Source organism: Cynocephalus volans, chromosome 1 (genome assembly GCF_027409185.1).
Source record: "Cynocephalus volans isolate mCynVol1 chromosome 1, mCynVol1.pri, whole genome shotgun sequence".
Classification (NCBI taxonomy): Eukaryota; Metazoa; Chordata; class Mammalia; order Dermoptera; family Cynocephalidae; genus Cynocephalus; species Cynocephalus volans.
In genome coordinates, this window is record NC_084460.1 from 24,248,665 (window position 1) to 24,262,204 (window position 13,540).

The 13,540-nt window shown below is 55.8% G+C and overlaps 1 protein-coding gene across 3 annotated transcripts; it reads left to right on the forward strand.

The window, feature by feature from the left end:
- The first annotated feature begins 542 nt into the window (after window positions 1–542).
- ADISSP (adipose secreted signaling protein) lies at window positions 543–13,267 on the forward strand. 3 transcript variants are annotated; one of them, XM_063109848.1, is made up of 6 exons: window positions 543–708; window positions 7,192–7,361; window positions 8,612–8,754; window positions 11,156–11,294; window positions 12,257–12,379; window positions 12,581–13,267. In XM_063109848.1, the coding sequence occupies exons 2-6, from the start codon at window positions 7,343–7,345 to the stop codon at window positions 12,679–12,681; spliced, it is 525 nt and encodes a 174-aa protein (XP_062965918.1). In that variant the 5' UTR covers window positions 543–708; window positions 7,192–7,342; the 3' UTR covers window positions 12,682–13,267. The 3 variants fall into 3 exon arrangements, with proteins under 3 accessions (XP_062965918.1, XP_062965924.1, XP_062965928.1); XM_063109854.1 differs by having other exon boundaries at window positions 7,245–7,361; XM_063109858.1 differs by lacking the exon at window positions 543–708 and adding an exon at window positions 6,985–7,013 and having other exon boundaries at window positions 7,245–7,361.
- Window positions 13,268–13,540: the final 273 nt, after the last annotated feature.

Genomic DNA, 13,540 nt, shown 5'->3' on the forward strand with positions numbered 1-13,540 from the left:
GGCACCCAGGTCGCGTCTCGGGTCCGCATCGGGAGGATGGGGTGGAAAAAAAAGGAAGAGGCCCAAACTCGGGGGGTGGCAGAGCGGAAAGGATGGGGGCGTTCATCAGTTACTGGACAGGACTAGCGTGGCCCGTATCAACTGCCGATGCGGGCGTGGAAGCCCAGGGAGAAAGGCGTTCTACCTAGCCCTAAGCCCGCTCTTACGGCCGCTGGAGGGAGCAAAGCCCAGGGTCGGTCCATCCCAAGTTGGGGCGGAGGCGGGAGGAGCTAAACCCCTAGCAGGAGGCGGGATGACGGCAGGTCCCAGCCGAAGCGCTCCTCCCTTCCTCTCTCTCTCCTGCCCCAGGCCAACCCCGGCAACGGTCATCGCGAGAACTCTCCCCGCCCGGGTAGGCGCGGGCTCGCAGAGCGCAGCCGCAGAGTCCCTTGCACGTGACGCAAGTGGCTCAGCGTCCGTTGGCGGTTCTTCGGAGCCCGCTCATTGGTTCGGAGTGTCTCTCGCCCAACCCCCAGATCGACCAATGGGCGGGGGCGGGGGCGTGCCCGTGAGGCGGGCGGCTGCGGCGCGGGGTTCCCTTCCTCGTGCTCGCCGTTGAGCCCCCGCTGCCGCCGCCGCCCCCGCTGCCGCCGCCGCCCCCGCTGCCGCCTCCGCCCCCGCTGCCACCGCCTTGGTCGTCCCTGCCCGGCCCCGGTTGGGCCCCCTAAGGTGAGGCTGTCCGTACTCCCACCGCCTCCCGGTTGTACCCCGCTGAGATCCCTTCCCGGCCCTGGCCCTGTCCTAGGTGGTCTGTGCCTGGGACCCCACTGGCCGTGATAGGAGGGCTGGGACCCGGGCTCCGCTTTCGGGGGCGGGCCTGCAGGACTTCCCAGCACCTGAGCTGGGGAGATGTCAGGTCCCGGGGACGCGGGTGGAACAAAGGCGTTTTCCGCGGCGTACTGTCTGGGGGTAACGCAGTGAAGGGGGGCGTGTAATGGGGTCAGCGCCACCTCCTCACCTCGTCCCCGCTGTGGCCACCGCCTCGCTGTATGACCTTGGACGAGTAGTCTCTCTGAGCCTCCAGTACCTCGGCACTCTTAGGGAGGAGGGCGGTGATGTCTGGGAGTGCGGGCTCCGGACACTCCTGCGTCAGCCGAGGTAAGGGTGGTGAGCGCCCAGGATTATCTCTGAGGGACAGAGCCGCTGCGTCGCAGCTCGGTATGGGTGCGATGGGGGGAGAAGACGAGAACGGGGTGGAGATGGGGTGCCACACCCACGGGGATGGCGGCCGCAGAGGATTCAGGGGTCCTACGTCTGGCCGCCCGGGGGGCTTGCAGCAGTGATTCTGTTTAGATTCCGTACTAGTGTTCCTGTTTAGTGAGCAGGACCCTGTTGGACTGAGAAGGGAGGCCTCATCTTGCTTCTACTCTTGAATCTTGGCATTCGGAAGTCGGGGTAGGGTGTTACTCTGCGCCAGGGAGCTGAGGAAGGTCAGGGGCAGCTGTCACCCTCTGGATCCAGCCTGGCTTCTGCTTCTTGGGGCTTCTGGGTTAGAGGTCTGAGCTAAACCTGGGTAGGACAGGGATTCTGGAGGCTAAAGGAGTCTAAGCACCCCCTAGCTGAGGGCAAGGGGGTGCTGTTGGGAGAGGATTCTGGAGAGAGGAGAGCAGCACCTGTTGGGGAGGCAGGAGGGTGTGGAATGGTTGGGGAGGGGGTCCCTTCTCCAATCAACCACCATCCCTCCTTCCCCTGCACTCCACTGTTTGTGCGAGAGAAAACACCCATACTCATCCTGGCACCTTTGGCCTGCTAGAGGGAGGAGGAAATGAGGTCACGTCAAGGCTGAGTTGAAAGACTGTGTTGATGTGACGCTGCCACAACCACACCTGACCTCCAGCCTTGCCTTTCCAGGCCTTACTCTAAGTATTTTGGGCCCCTACTCTGTGCCCAGTCCTATGTCAGGTTCTGTGAGTCAGCAGGTCATTGTGGCCCCATGTTAAGGGCTCAGTGGGTGTTCTTTTTACAGGCTTGAGCTTTAATGGGAGGCTGGACAGTGCTTCTGCTGGACTGAGTGCTTGAGCCAGGACTGAGCCCCAGAATGGGAGCAGGGGAGAGGTAGGAAGGGTGGAAGATTATTTCTCTGGCCTGGCTTGGAGAAAGACCTCAAACCAGGTTGAGAATGGGGATTGAAGAATGAATGAGAAATGAGGCCCTATGAAGTTGGGGACATGTCCCCAGCCACACAGCAGAGGACAAGCTGGGGCTGGTGCTGGAGCCAAGAGATGGTGTGGATTGGGGTCAAGAGGGTGGCAGGTTCAGGAGCTCCACTTTGTCATGGACAGACTGTCTGGCCCTTTCTTCAGTTTGCAGTTTTGGGCCCCTGCGTGGGACAGCCTGGAGTAGCAGCTAGCACCCTGTGGGGCAGGAGTCTAGGTTGCTGAGAACTCTGGGTTCCTGTGTAACCATCCATCCATATGTCCACTTGTCATGTCTCTGGGTAGGGTAGCCTCAAAGCAGGCTTTCCCTCTAAAGCTGGGAGGGACCTGAGCTGGCAGCCCTCTGTCCCCAAGAGGGAAGATTCCCACAGTTTCCCTGAGAGCATCTGAGAGCCAAAGAAGCCCCCAAAGCCCTTGTCCCAGCTTTCCAGCCCTCCCCATCCTGTGACTGTCCAGGTTGTCACCCCTGACTTGTTGGCAGCCCATCTCAGGGAGGATGTCTTCTTCTTCGTTTTTTTTTGCTGTGGTGGGGGCCTCATGTTTCTCCTTGGGCATTTCTCAAGATGTACCTTCTCCACATCATCCTTGTGAGCCCCTCTGGTTGCGGAGAACAGAAGCTCCCAGTAGTCTGCTCGCTGGTTTTCCCTGGGGGCCTGGCTGGCCTGGGAGTGGGAGAAGCGGAGGGCAGGAGGAGAGAAGGGGGAAGGAGGCCCCCTTAACCCTTGAGCTGTTTTCCGAGAAGACTGAAGTCCCTGGGGCCTACTCTGAGGGCCGCTGCTGGCTCCTCCAGGATTGGCCTGAAGTGTCTCTCCACCAGTGTTGCTGGAATTGCTGTTGCTTTAGAAACCAGACCTTTTGCAGAGGTCAGGTTGGGGGGGAATTTCACAGGGCTTCAGACACAGCTGCACCAAACCCAGGGAGGAAGAGGCCACTGCTTATTCCCGGTGTTACAGATGAGGAAACTGACGGACGGAGAAGAAATGACTTGTGCATGCAGCCAGCAAGGGCAGAGCCTGAATCTGAACCAGAACCAGGACTGCTCTCTGCTGGGCCGTGTGGCTTAGGCCTCAGTGAGGACTTAGCTGGCACAGGAGGAGGCTGGAGGCAGGGCCAAGCTTGGAGTTGTGCAGTGGCCTAGCAGTTCTCTGTGGACACTGCTGCAGCAGGGGAGGCCCAGTGCCCTCTTTTCCTGCTTCTGATGAGGAGTTGTGTGTGGATAAGAGTCTAGCTCCCAGGGGATGACGACAAGCAGGCTCTCTATTATGAAAAGAGGTTTGGTTTTTTCCAGCCTCCTCTGGGTCCCCGAAGTCACTTGCCTCCCCTCTCTGTGTTCTCACTGCCCGGAGGGTTACAGGCAGTTCCTGAGTGCTGCTCTGCACTGAACTCTGGGCACTGAGTGAGACGTGGGTCACTGCCCTCAGCAGGCTTTCCATGTCAAGGTAGGCACAGGCTGGTGGCTGGCTGACTGGAGCAAGGCCAGAAGAATGCCCAGGGGGAAGCCACACTCTGTGAGGGAAGGAGGGTTGGCCTCCAGGGCAGAGTTGGCTAAGACAGTGGGGTGGGGAGTTCCTCTTTCTGAGAGCCTCTTGTGTAGTCTAGAGTCTCTGGTCATTAACACACCACATTTACCTGGAGGACCCAGCCAGGGCCCATACTTGGGCTCCTCTAGTGTGGTCATTTATTCATTCAATAAGTATAAATTGAACATAGCTGAACGGGCCATTCACATTTCCCTGTCGGTTGCTGTGCTGGATTCTGGGGACATAGGGTTTGGCAAAAACACAGTCACTGCCCTTGTAAGGTGGGGAAGATAGATATCAAATGATCCCATAAGTGAGAAAGGAGATCCTGTAAAGAGTTTCAGGCCTATCCTGGGATTTGGGGGGGTGGGGTGGTAGCATGCTTCCCTAAAAAAGGGATGCTGGGGCTGAGACCCTGGCTAAGGTGTGGATGGGGGACAAGGGATTGTTCCTGGTAGAGGGGATGGCCTCAGCAGAGGCAGGCAGGGGTCAGGTAGTAGGTTGGGGGGAAATCATGGAGGGAGCCCTGCATGTACTAGGTCAGAGTGTTTTGTGAAAAGAGGCCCTGGAAGCCTTTGCTCACCAGCCACTGGTTAAGAGTTTCACCTGAGCCTCCAGAAAGTATCCTGAGAGATGAGGGACATTGTGGACATTGGGCTGTCACTGCCCCTTGACTGCAGAGGTGTGGCTGGAGCAGCCTCTGCAAGGTAAGAAGAGGGCCTGGCACCCTTGGGCTGGGCCATTTGTCATGTGCTCTGAGTCCACAGCTTCAGGGAGTGGCAGGAGTGGGTGGGTTAGGGGGCAGGCCACCTCTCCAAGGCCAGGCTCCCTGGGGATAAGCTGAACATTCCAGGGCTGAGGTGATGGGCCCCAGAGCAGCCCTGGCCAGAGGTGAGCGGGGCATAGTTCCCCTCCCTACACCCTGGACTGAGCCTGGGAGCTAGCCTCCAAGGGAGGGGTGCTGGCCTGGGGCTTTTTTTGCCCTGGCCGCTCCTGCATTCCAGAGACCCAAGACTTGCCCTTCCCTGCATCACTCTAGGCCTCCTCCTACCAGGGGGCTCCTGGTACCCAAGCTGTGCACGTCCTGCCCATGAGGCAGGGCTTGGGCTAGGTAGACTTCTCTCGCATTGGGACTTGGGGAGGGAGGTGAGGCCACATCTGCTCCTAGGGCAGCTCGGCATCTGAGATTTATACCCTCAGCAGGCCCAGCCCCTGACTCTGAGTCCACCCTGTGCTTTCTCTTCTTTCCCTGGACCAGCCAAGGTCACTCATGGGTCACTCATTTCTAAATACTTTAGTGTATTTCTCTGAAAAAATTAGGACAGACTTCTCTACATAATACAATTCCATTGTCTCACCTAACAAAATGAACTCATTTCTTAGTGTCCTCTAATAACCAGGCCATTCATATTTCCTGATTGCCCCCAAATGTCTTTTATTATAGGAAGTTGGAAACCCCCTCCCCATTTATTTTTTTTGCAGCCAGTGTGGTGAAAAACTAGTTCAATTGTCCTTTAGATTATCCTGCCTTCTTAGTCTCTTAAGTGTGTGTTAATCTACAGCAGGGGTTGGAAACCTTTTTCTGTGAAGGGCCAGATAGTAAATATTTTAGACTTTGTAGGTAATATGGTCTCTTTCACAACTACTCAAAGTACGCATGCTCCCCGGCTTACAATGGGATTACGTCCCAATAAACTCATCGTAAATTGAAATATCTTTAAGTGGAAAAATGCATTTAACACACCTAACCTATCGGACGTCTTAGCCTAGCCTGGCCTTCCTTAATTGTTTTCAGGATGCTTATATTAGCCTTCAGTTGGGCAAAATCATCTAACACAAAGCCTGTTTTATAATAGTGTTGAGTATGTCATGCAATTTGTTAAATACTGTACTGAAAGTGAAAAACTGGTCGTATGGGTATTTGAAGGACAGTTTCAACTGAATGTATATCGCTTTCGCTTTGTCGTAAAGTTGAAAAATGGTAAGTCGGGACCTCTGTAGTTTTTAGTGCAGAAGCAGTCGTAGACAACATGTAAACGAGTGGGGGTGGTTGTGTTCTAGTAAAACTTTATTTACAAAAAACAGGCGGCTGTAGTTTGCTGATTCCCTATCTAGAACAGTCTCCCTTTGTTTTTCTTCTTGCAGTGTGAAAAAACAGGTCAGTGGTCCTGTAGAATGTCCTGCCTCCCGGGTTTGTCTCATTACTTTCTTGCAGAGTCATTTAATTTGTTCCACTCTCCTCTGTTTTCAGTAAATGAGAAGTTGGACCTCGAGGCTCGATTAATCCAGGTTAAACATTTTTGGCAGGAGTCCCTCGTCAGTGATGCTGTGACTTTGGGCTGCCTCACGTCAGGACACATCAATGTGTCAGGCTGTCCCACAGGGAGGGAGGGGAGATTGACCAGAGTGTGACCTCTGTGTGACCAGTGTGTGTCACACCCCTCTGTTGCAGACTTGTGCTATGCCCCTTGAGAGTACAGGTCATCTGTCCCCAGCACTTGGGCATCTGAGAGTATCTACTTCCTGCCAGCTTTCTCCTCGGGGCTCAGCATCCCCTGACTCTTGTTGTCTCCAGCATTTGTTTCTTCAGGGGTTGCAGAATGACTTAGCGTTTGGTCATTCCTTTGTTATTTATCAGCTAGAATTCTTCTGTAAAGAAGAGTTTTTCCTCAACCACCAAGGCAATTTAGTTACAGGAAAGGCCAAGAGACAGGCTGAATTGTTTCTCCTTAATTGCCAGCGCACAGAGTGAAGAGTTAGGGCATTGCTACTGTCATTAGTGACAAATGAGGGTTTGGGTTTGTTTGTTTTGCTTTCTCTCTTCTTTTTAAATAATCTCTGAGAGAATGCCAGATGTTGTGTATTCCATCTGTTTCCATCAGTTGCACTCATTATTCTTTTTGATGCTTTGATGGTCCCAGCTTGGCCCATCAGAGGCTTCCTGCGGGTGCCCCTGCCCTGAGGCTGCCCTTGGGGAGCTGACTGGGAAGCCACCCTGAGACTCAGGCCAGGGTCTGAATGGTAGGTTCAGGTGGGGGCACTCTCCCCACAAGGAGTGTCTGTTCTGCCCATGGCCCTGACTGATCCCTAGAAGGGAAAGCTCCAAGGACACATTTATCTTACGTGGTTCCCTCTTCTTGCCCACCACCAGGCCTTCTGTTGCACTGGGTGTGTGACCTGAATAATGTGGCCTCTGAGCCCATTCCCTGGACTTTGGGGTCAGCAGTGCCAGAACTGGCCCCTGGAAAGCACCAGTGAAGTCCCCTCCCTTCCAGTTTGCCCTTCCTGCCAGCTTCAGGTGGGCTGGGTGCAAGAGTCCCTTGCTGGCACTTTGGTACCCAGAAGCTGCAGCTCAGCACGTGCTGGCAGGGCCCTGGGTCAGCAAGGTGTCAGGCAGGGGTGAGGGCTCTCGGGGAATGTGGGCAGTGGGAGGTGTTTGGGTCCTTCCTAAAGGGAGCTCCTCTGCTCTCTCCTAGCCATGGGCCCGTGAGTGGCCCTGACCCCTGCCCTCCCCACCCCCATCCTTCAGGCTCCTGCTGGTGTCCTTGGAGCATGGGAGGCTGCTGAGCTTGAGCAGTGGTGTCCGTCAGGAGCTGCATATCTCACCCAGTGGCAGGGAGGGCGTCCATGGCTGCAGCCAACAGGGGTGAGTGCATCCTGCTGGGCAGGCTTTGCATGAGGGCTTCCAGTGGGCCTTGGTGGGAGGGGGCATTGTTGCACACAGGGCCTGCAGCAGCTGTGTGTATGTGTAGGAATATGACAGTGCTTGCCAGGTCCCAGGGCTCACCCCAGCCCTAGCAGGGACCCCTTGGCCTGCTAGTCTGTGGAGGTATGTGCTCCTGTGTCTCCATGTTCCAACCCCCATTCCACTCTGGGAGGTGGGGGAGGCATATGAGGGGCTTGTGGTGAGACTGGTAAGGTGGGCAGGGCCACACCACAGGCTGTGGAAAGGAATTTGGATTTCATTCAGAGTCCAGAAGGGCTAATGAAGGGTTTTAGGAAAACGTAAAATTTGAGGGTCAGGTTTGTGGGGCTTAGCAGGCACTGTAGATGTGCCAGCTGGTCCAGGGTCTCCACTGAGTGTCCAAGAACCCAGGGCAAGGTTGGCCCTGGCCCTCCCACCAGAAGGACGCTCAGCAGGGCTGTCAGGAGGCCTATGGTCTGGGGTGCTCAGAGAGAACTGGGGTTATGTACTCGGCCTCCCACAGCTCGAGCAACCATCCAGCCCAGGCCCTGAGCCTGGCTCCATGCCACTCTGCCTGTCTCAGCCCTCTGCCCTTTCCGGCCTTGGAGAACCTGACCCAGCTCAGGGACAGCTGAGGGCCTTGATGGTGGGCTCAGCAGAGGAGAGAAAGGTGTCTCTGGGAGGGGTCTGGGAGGCTCCCCTGGATTCTTCCTCCTTACCTGCCAGTGATCAGTGAGGTTTAGTGGCAGCTGCAGCCTCTCCTAGGTGGCCTTTTTGACTCCCTTTGTTTCTCCTACCCCAGGCAGGTCCCATTCCTGTCCCTGTTCCCCCAGCTTGGGGTCATGAGGATGGGCAGGCAGGGGCTTAATGCATTGACAGACCTGGGAGAGAAGGTCCCAGGGATGGGGAGCTTGGCACTGTGACGGAGAGTACTGGGCACGGTGTCCACAGGCCTGGGTTGAGCTGCACACTGCCTGCTGCTTGGTGGGAGTCTGCAGGACTGTCTCTTCCTGTCTCTGGTGCCAGCCTCATCCCCTCCAAGTGAGGGGTCATACTAACCAATCCCTGAGTCCCCCCTACATCCAGTCTCCGGGGGCATTTTTTGTGGGAGGACTGGTAGAGGCAGGGTGGGGGCCTCAAGCCTCAGGATCCAGTGTCCACCTAGCCCTGAAAGGAGCCCAGCCTGTGGACTCCTCTCCTACTCTCCCTAGGCAACAAGCCCAGAGTCCGGAGTATCCGCTTCGCTGCAGGCCACGATGCAGAAGGCTGCCAGAGCCATGTCCACTTCGATGAGAAGCTGCATGACTCAGTGGTCATGGTCACCCAGGAGAGCGACAGCAGCTTTCTGGTCAAGGTACATGCACACCTCCTCCATCATCAGCCTGCCTCCCTCCACCTCCTCCTTGGCTCTGCCTGGCCTCCTAGGCCTCTCTGGGCACTTTCCTCTCAGCTGGGTTCATAGGAACGTCTCTGCCCTTCCCTTAGCCCTGGCTTCCCCATCTGTAAGAGTAGGTGGTGAAATCTCAGTGAGATGAGTGCAGTAAGAGTGCAGCGCAAATCAAGAGGATCAGAGCTGGTGTCACCAGCCTTTCCCAGACAGTAGCAATGCAAGGTAGGTGTTGAGGCTATGGTGCCACAGGCCTGGGTTCACGTCGCAGCCTGCCATTGTGGCTGTTTGGCCTTGGGCAGGTCACCTCGGTTCCTCTTCTCTCAAGTGGAGGCAATTCACACTGCGTGGAGTTGGTGTGAGAATGAAAGTATGTATGTGGCACAGGTGTGAAGCCGAATGATGACGACAGGTGTGGCTGCTTGTACCCTGCTTTGCCGAATCTCCTGCTGACTTAGGTTCTCTGCAGTAGTATTTATCACCCCACATTTTCTGCTCCGTGGAGCACCTGCTTCTCCTCATGGCCACACCTCCAGCGTGCCCCTCCAGCTGCTAGGACACTGCACTGCTGGAGCCTACATCCACCTGGAACAGGCAGGAGGGAGGCTCTGGAGCAGCTGGATCGCGGAAGATGGGGAGTGAAATCTTTGGGTTGGTCAATAAAGCAGGGGTCCAGAGTTGAGCAGAAGTGCTCAACTAGGGTGTGGGAGACTGGTCCATGGAGACCACCCTGAGGAGGGGCTTGTTGTTCTGCTCAGAAAGGGGCCAGGTTTGTATCTGTTTCTGTCCAACTCTAAAATGCTCGCTCTTTCTCCTACAGCTGACAACTTCCCCAAGGGAATGAAGAGATTGAATCAAAACTTTTAAAAATAGCTCCCTACCGCCATTGCAAAATTTATTCATGTCTATTAGAGAAAATTTGGAAGACAGAGAAAAATATAAAGACATTTTAAAATACCCACAAACGTACTATCAAGAAATAACCATGGCTAATATTTTGATATGTGTCATTCCAGCCTCATTTTTTAGTTTTGTTTCCATAAACAAAAAGCTGGTATCACAATTACATGCTGTTTTTTGCTTGTTTCTGTTGTGAATCATCTTCTGCCTATGTTAGTAAATAATTTTTCATGAGGTTTTACAACTGCCTAGTATTTCATTATATGAATATGTATCATCATTGATTTAGATGGCTCCCTATTTCTGGGTGATAGGGCTGTTTCTGTTTTTCATTGTTATAAATAGGACAATGATGAGTATTTTTTTGCACATCTCTGAGTATTTCCCCTGGAAAATTCTGCAAGTGGTGCAGCTGGGTCACAGGATTACAGTTGGCAGGTACATCCAGAAAACTTTCTTGAGAGTTATGCCCCCTCCACCAGTAGAGTATGAGGAGGTCACATGGTTTGAGGTTTATCATGCAGTGACATCAGCCTGGTCCAATTGAAAGGCTAAAAGCTCCATGCAGCCAGTCTCACCTGTCCCCAGGGGCAGGGCCGTCCAGCTCCAGTAACTGTGAGCAGGAGTGTGTGTGCCCATGTGAACTGGGGGTACAGCTGGACTGGCGCTCCCATCAGCCACCCTGCTCAGCAGCCACCTCAGCTTCTGACCCTTCACACCATGGAGTTTCTAAGGATGGCATCTGTCCCAGAGGCATCGATTACCAAGCACTGTGTATGAACAACAGAAATTGCTTGGGCTGTGAGTAGTGGCTGTTGGGCATAGAGAGCCTTGGAGTGGACAAGCAGGCATCCAGGGTCAGGTGGCAGCAGGGCAGGCAGGAGCCCAGGTCGGCCAGCTCTGGACTGATATAGCTGGGCTAGTGTCCATTTATCTAATTCCATCCTAGCCCTCAGCCTGTGCTGTTTGTGTTGTCTGCTGTCTCCATATGACTGACTGGAGGCCCAGCGGCCTTGACCCTGGGCTACTGGCTCTGGACAGGTGCTGGTAGTGGGGCGGGCAGTGGTTGGTGCCTTGCTGTGTGCCACTCATGGCAGGAGTGGCCAACAGGTCTAGGAATGAATTTACCCTGGCCACACCATGTGGCCTCCAGCCAGTCATTTCCTGGTTTCCATCTTCTCATCTGTATAATGTGTCCCTGAGGACTCAGGGCCCATGAGGCAGATGCTGAGGAGGGTGGTCACCAAGCTGTGGGGATGAGGTCCTCAGGAGAAGGGCTTCTGTCAAAGGGCCTGGAGCCAGGAGGCCAGGGGTATGGACCAGCTGGTGTGATGGAGGGAGTTAAGCTCCCTGGGCTCCCCAGGGAAGCAGGTGCTGGGCCCACAAGGATCACAGGTGGCAGGATCGGGGGGGGCCCGGGGGGGAACAGTAAATGAAGGTGCCTCCCTTTCGCCCCTTCCTGCTGCAGGTTGGCTTCCTGAAGATCCTGCATAAGTATGAGATTACCTTCACTCTGCCCCCAGTGCGCAGGCTGAGCAAGGACATCCGAGAGGCACCTGTCCCTAGCCTGCACCTCAAGCTGCTCAGCATCATGCCCATCCCTGAAGGTGTGTCCCCTCCTTGGGGTGGTGGAGGCCTGCCCTCCTCCAGCAGGGCCTGGATGTTAGTGGGAGTGCAAACGTGGGGTGCTCCCTTCCCCTCAGCTCAGGTGGATGGGCAGCTCTGCAAATCAGGGTTGTCGTGCCTCTTTATGAGCTTGCAATGTGGCAAGTTAGCAGGTCCCAGGCCCAGGCTTCACTCCCAGGAGAGAAGTCTGTGAGCTCACGTTGGAGGGCTGCATCAGCCATTGAGCAATACTTGTTACCTCAGTGGGGATGAAGCTGAGATGGGAGCCACTGAAGAACTGGCTTTAGGCCTCCAGCCCTCCCTCTCACCTGCCCCTCAGGAAGAACCTGCTGGAGCCACAGGAATTTTGGGTGGCTAACTGCTAGCACCCAGCAGTCCTGGGTTTTGGGTTTCAGGCTGCTTCTCCCTACGAGGCTGGCTTGAGGTCCTGCTCCACCCCCCACCCCCAGCCTGGCACAGGCTAGGGTGTCAGTTTTGCGGTGTGCCGCATGCAGAGCGCCATCAGAGCCCCAGCTTCAGTTTCATGTCTCCCTCCCAACACACCTCCTCATGATCTTGCCCTTCAGTGGATCCAGTGAGAACCTCAGGCCTTTACCTCTTGCCACCTGGTCCACTCCAAGCCTGCCCTGGGCCACTGCCTTTTTCCCCATCACTCACTCTTGCTGCTTTCCTTCTGAGGAATCGGGTCTTCCTCCTGGAAGCCTGAATTTGATCTTGCTTCACCCTTGGAGCCATTCTGGGGAGGTCTGTAGGCCAGAGGCACTTCCAGCTCATTGAAGAATGCGAAGTTTCTGAGGCCTGTGCACCCCTCCTTGTGGGGATGGGGGACCATCATTGCTCCTTTCTTGAGGAGGCTCAGCATGTCTTGGTGGGACAGTGAGGGCTGGGGACAGGATCGGGTGGCCGCTGGAGGTGCTGATCGCCTGCCCCTGTCCCCGGGCAGGTTACAGCGTCAAGTGTGAATACTCAGCACACAAGGAGGGTGTCCTCAAAGAGGAAATGCTACTAGCCTGTGAAGGCGGTGCCGGTGCCTGCGTGCGCGTGACGGTGCAGGCACGCGTCATGGGTGAGTGCAGGAGGGAGGTGTGAACTTGGCCCCAAGAGTTTCTGTCCCCCTCCGGGAGCCCTGCTGAGGCTCAGGATTCCCGACCGCCCTGGCGGTTGTCACCCTCCCCCCAGCCGATTCCTGGGGGGAAGGAGGAGGGGTCCCCTTGAGGTAGGGCCAGGGTCACAGCGTGGCACATCAACTTGCACCCCCGCCTTGCAGACCGGCACCACGGCACACCCATGCTGCTGGATGGTGTCAAGTGCGTGGGTGCTGAGCTAGAGTACGACTCCGAGCACAGCGACTGGCACGGCTTCGACTGAGGCCCGCGGCCCCGCCCATCTGGGGGCCCCTCAGCCTTAAACCCCGCCTCGTTTCCCCGACATGCTGCGTGATGGTGTGGCTTCCTCGCCCTCCCCGGGGTGCGCGTGGGAGTGGAGTGTCAGAGGCCTCCAAGCTGGGGCCTCGCCAACGCCTCTCACCTCCGCCTTCGTTCACGCCACCACCCTGCCTCTCCCGCTTCCTCCTCTCCCTGTGCCTCAGTCTCTCTCCCTGTGCCTCAGTCTCCTGCCAGAAGAAATGGGTTGAGCCCCTGAGTAGTCTCTGAGGAGGGGCGGGGGCGGGCCTGGGCTGGGTTCTATCCACTCCCCAACTCAAGCCATAGGGGTTCCAGCCAGGGTCTGGGAGAGAAAGGAGCTGGCTGTGATGTCGTGAGGTCATCGCCCCATTACTGCTGCTGCTGTCTTGCTTCAGCCACCTCTCCTGACACTCCCTATTCCCCATTGCTGTCCACGGTGGGTAGGAGGGAGGTGCAGTGCCCAACCCCTACCCCTCAGGTCTATGTTACTTGGTTTTTAAATGACTGGTTGGGATAAAACCTGTAAAAAATAAAGCTTCCAATGGATTCCAGAGGCCAGAGGAATTTTTGTTCTCTGGAGTCCCGAGAACGCCCAATTTTTCACAGGTGGGCCAAGGAAGGTCTTGGGTAAACTCATTCTTTGAGGAGGCAAGGGCACTGTGTGGTGGTGTAGCACCTAGCCCCAAAAGAGGTATGCACAGGTGGTGGCATTTTACTCCTGGAACTAGCAGCCAAGACAGCTAGTTTGGATGGGGTGGGGCCTCCTGTCCGTGCCAGAGAGAGGCTTTAAGGAGTGGGGGAGTTCTGTTTGGGATGCTTGACAG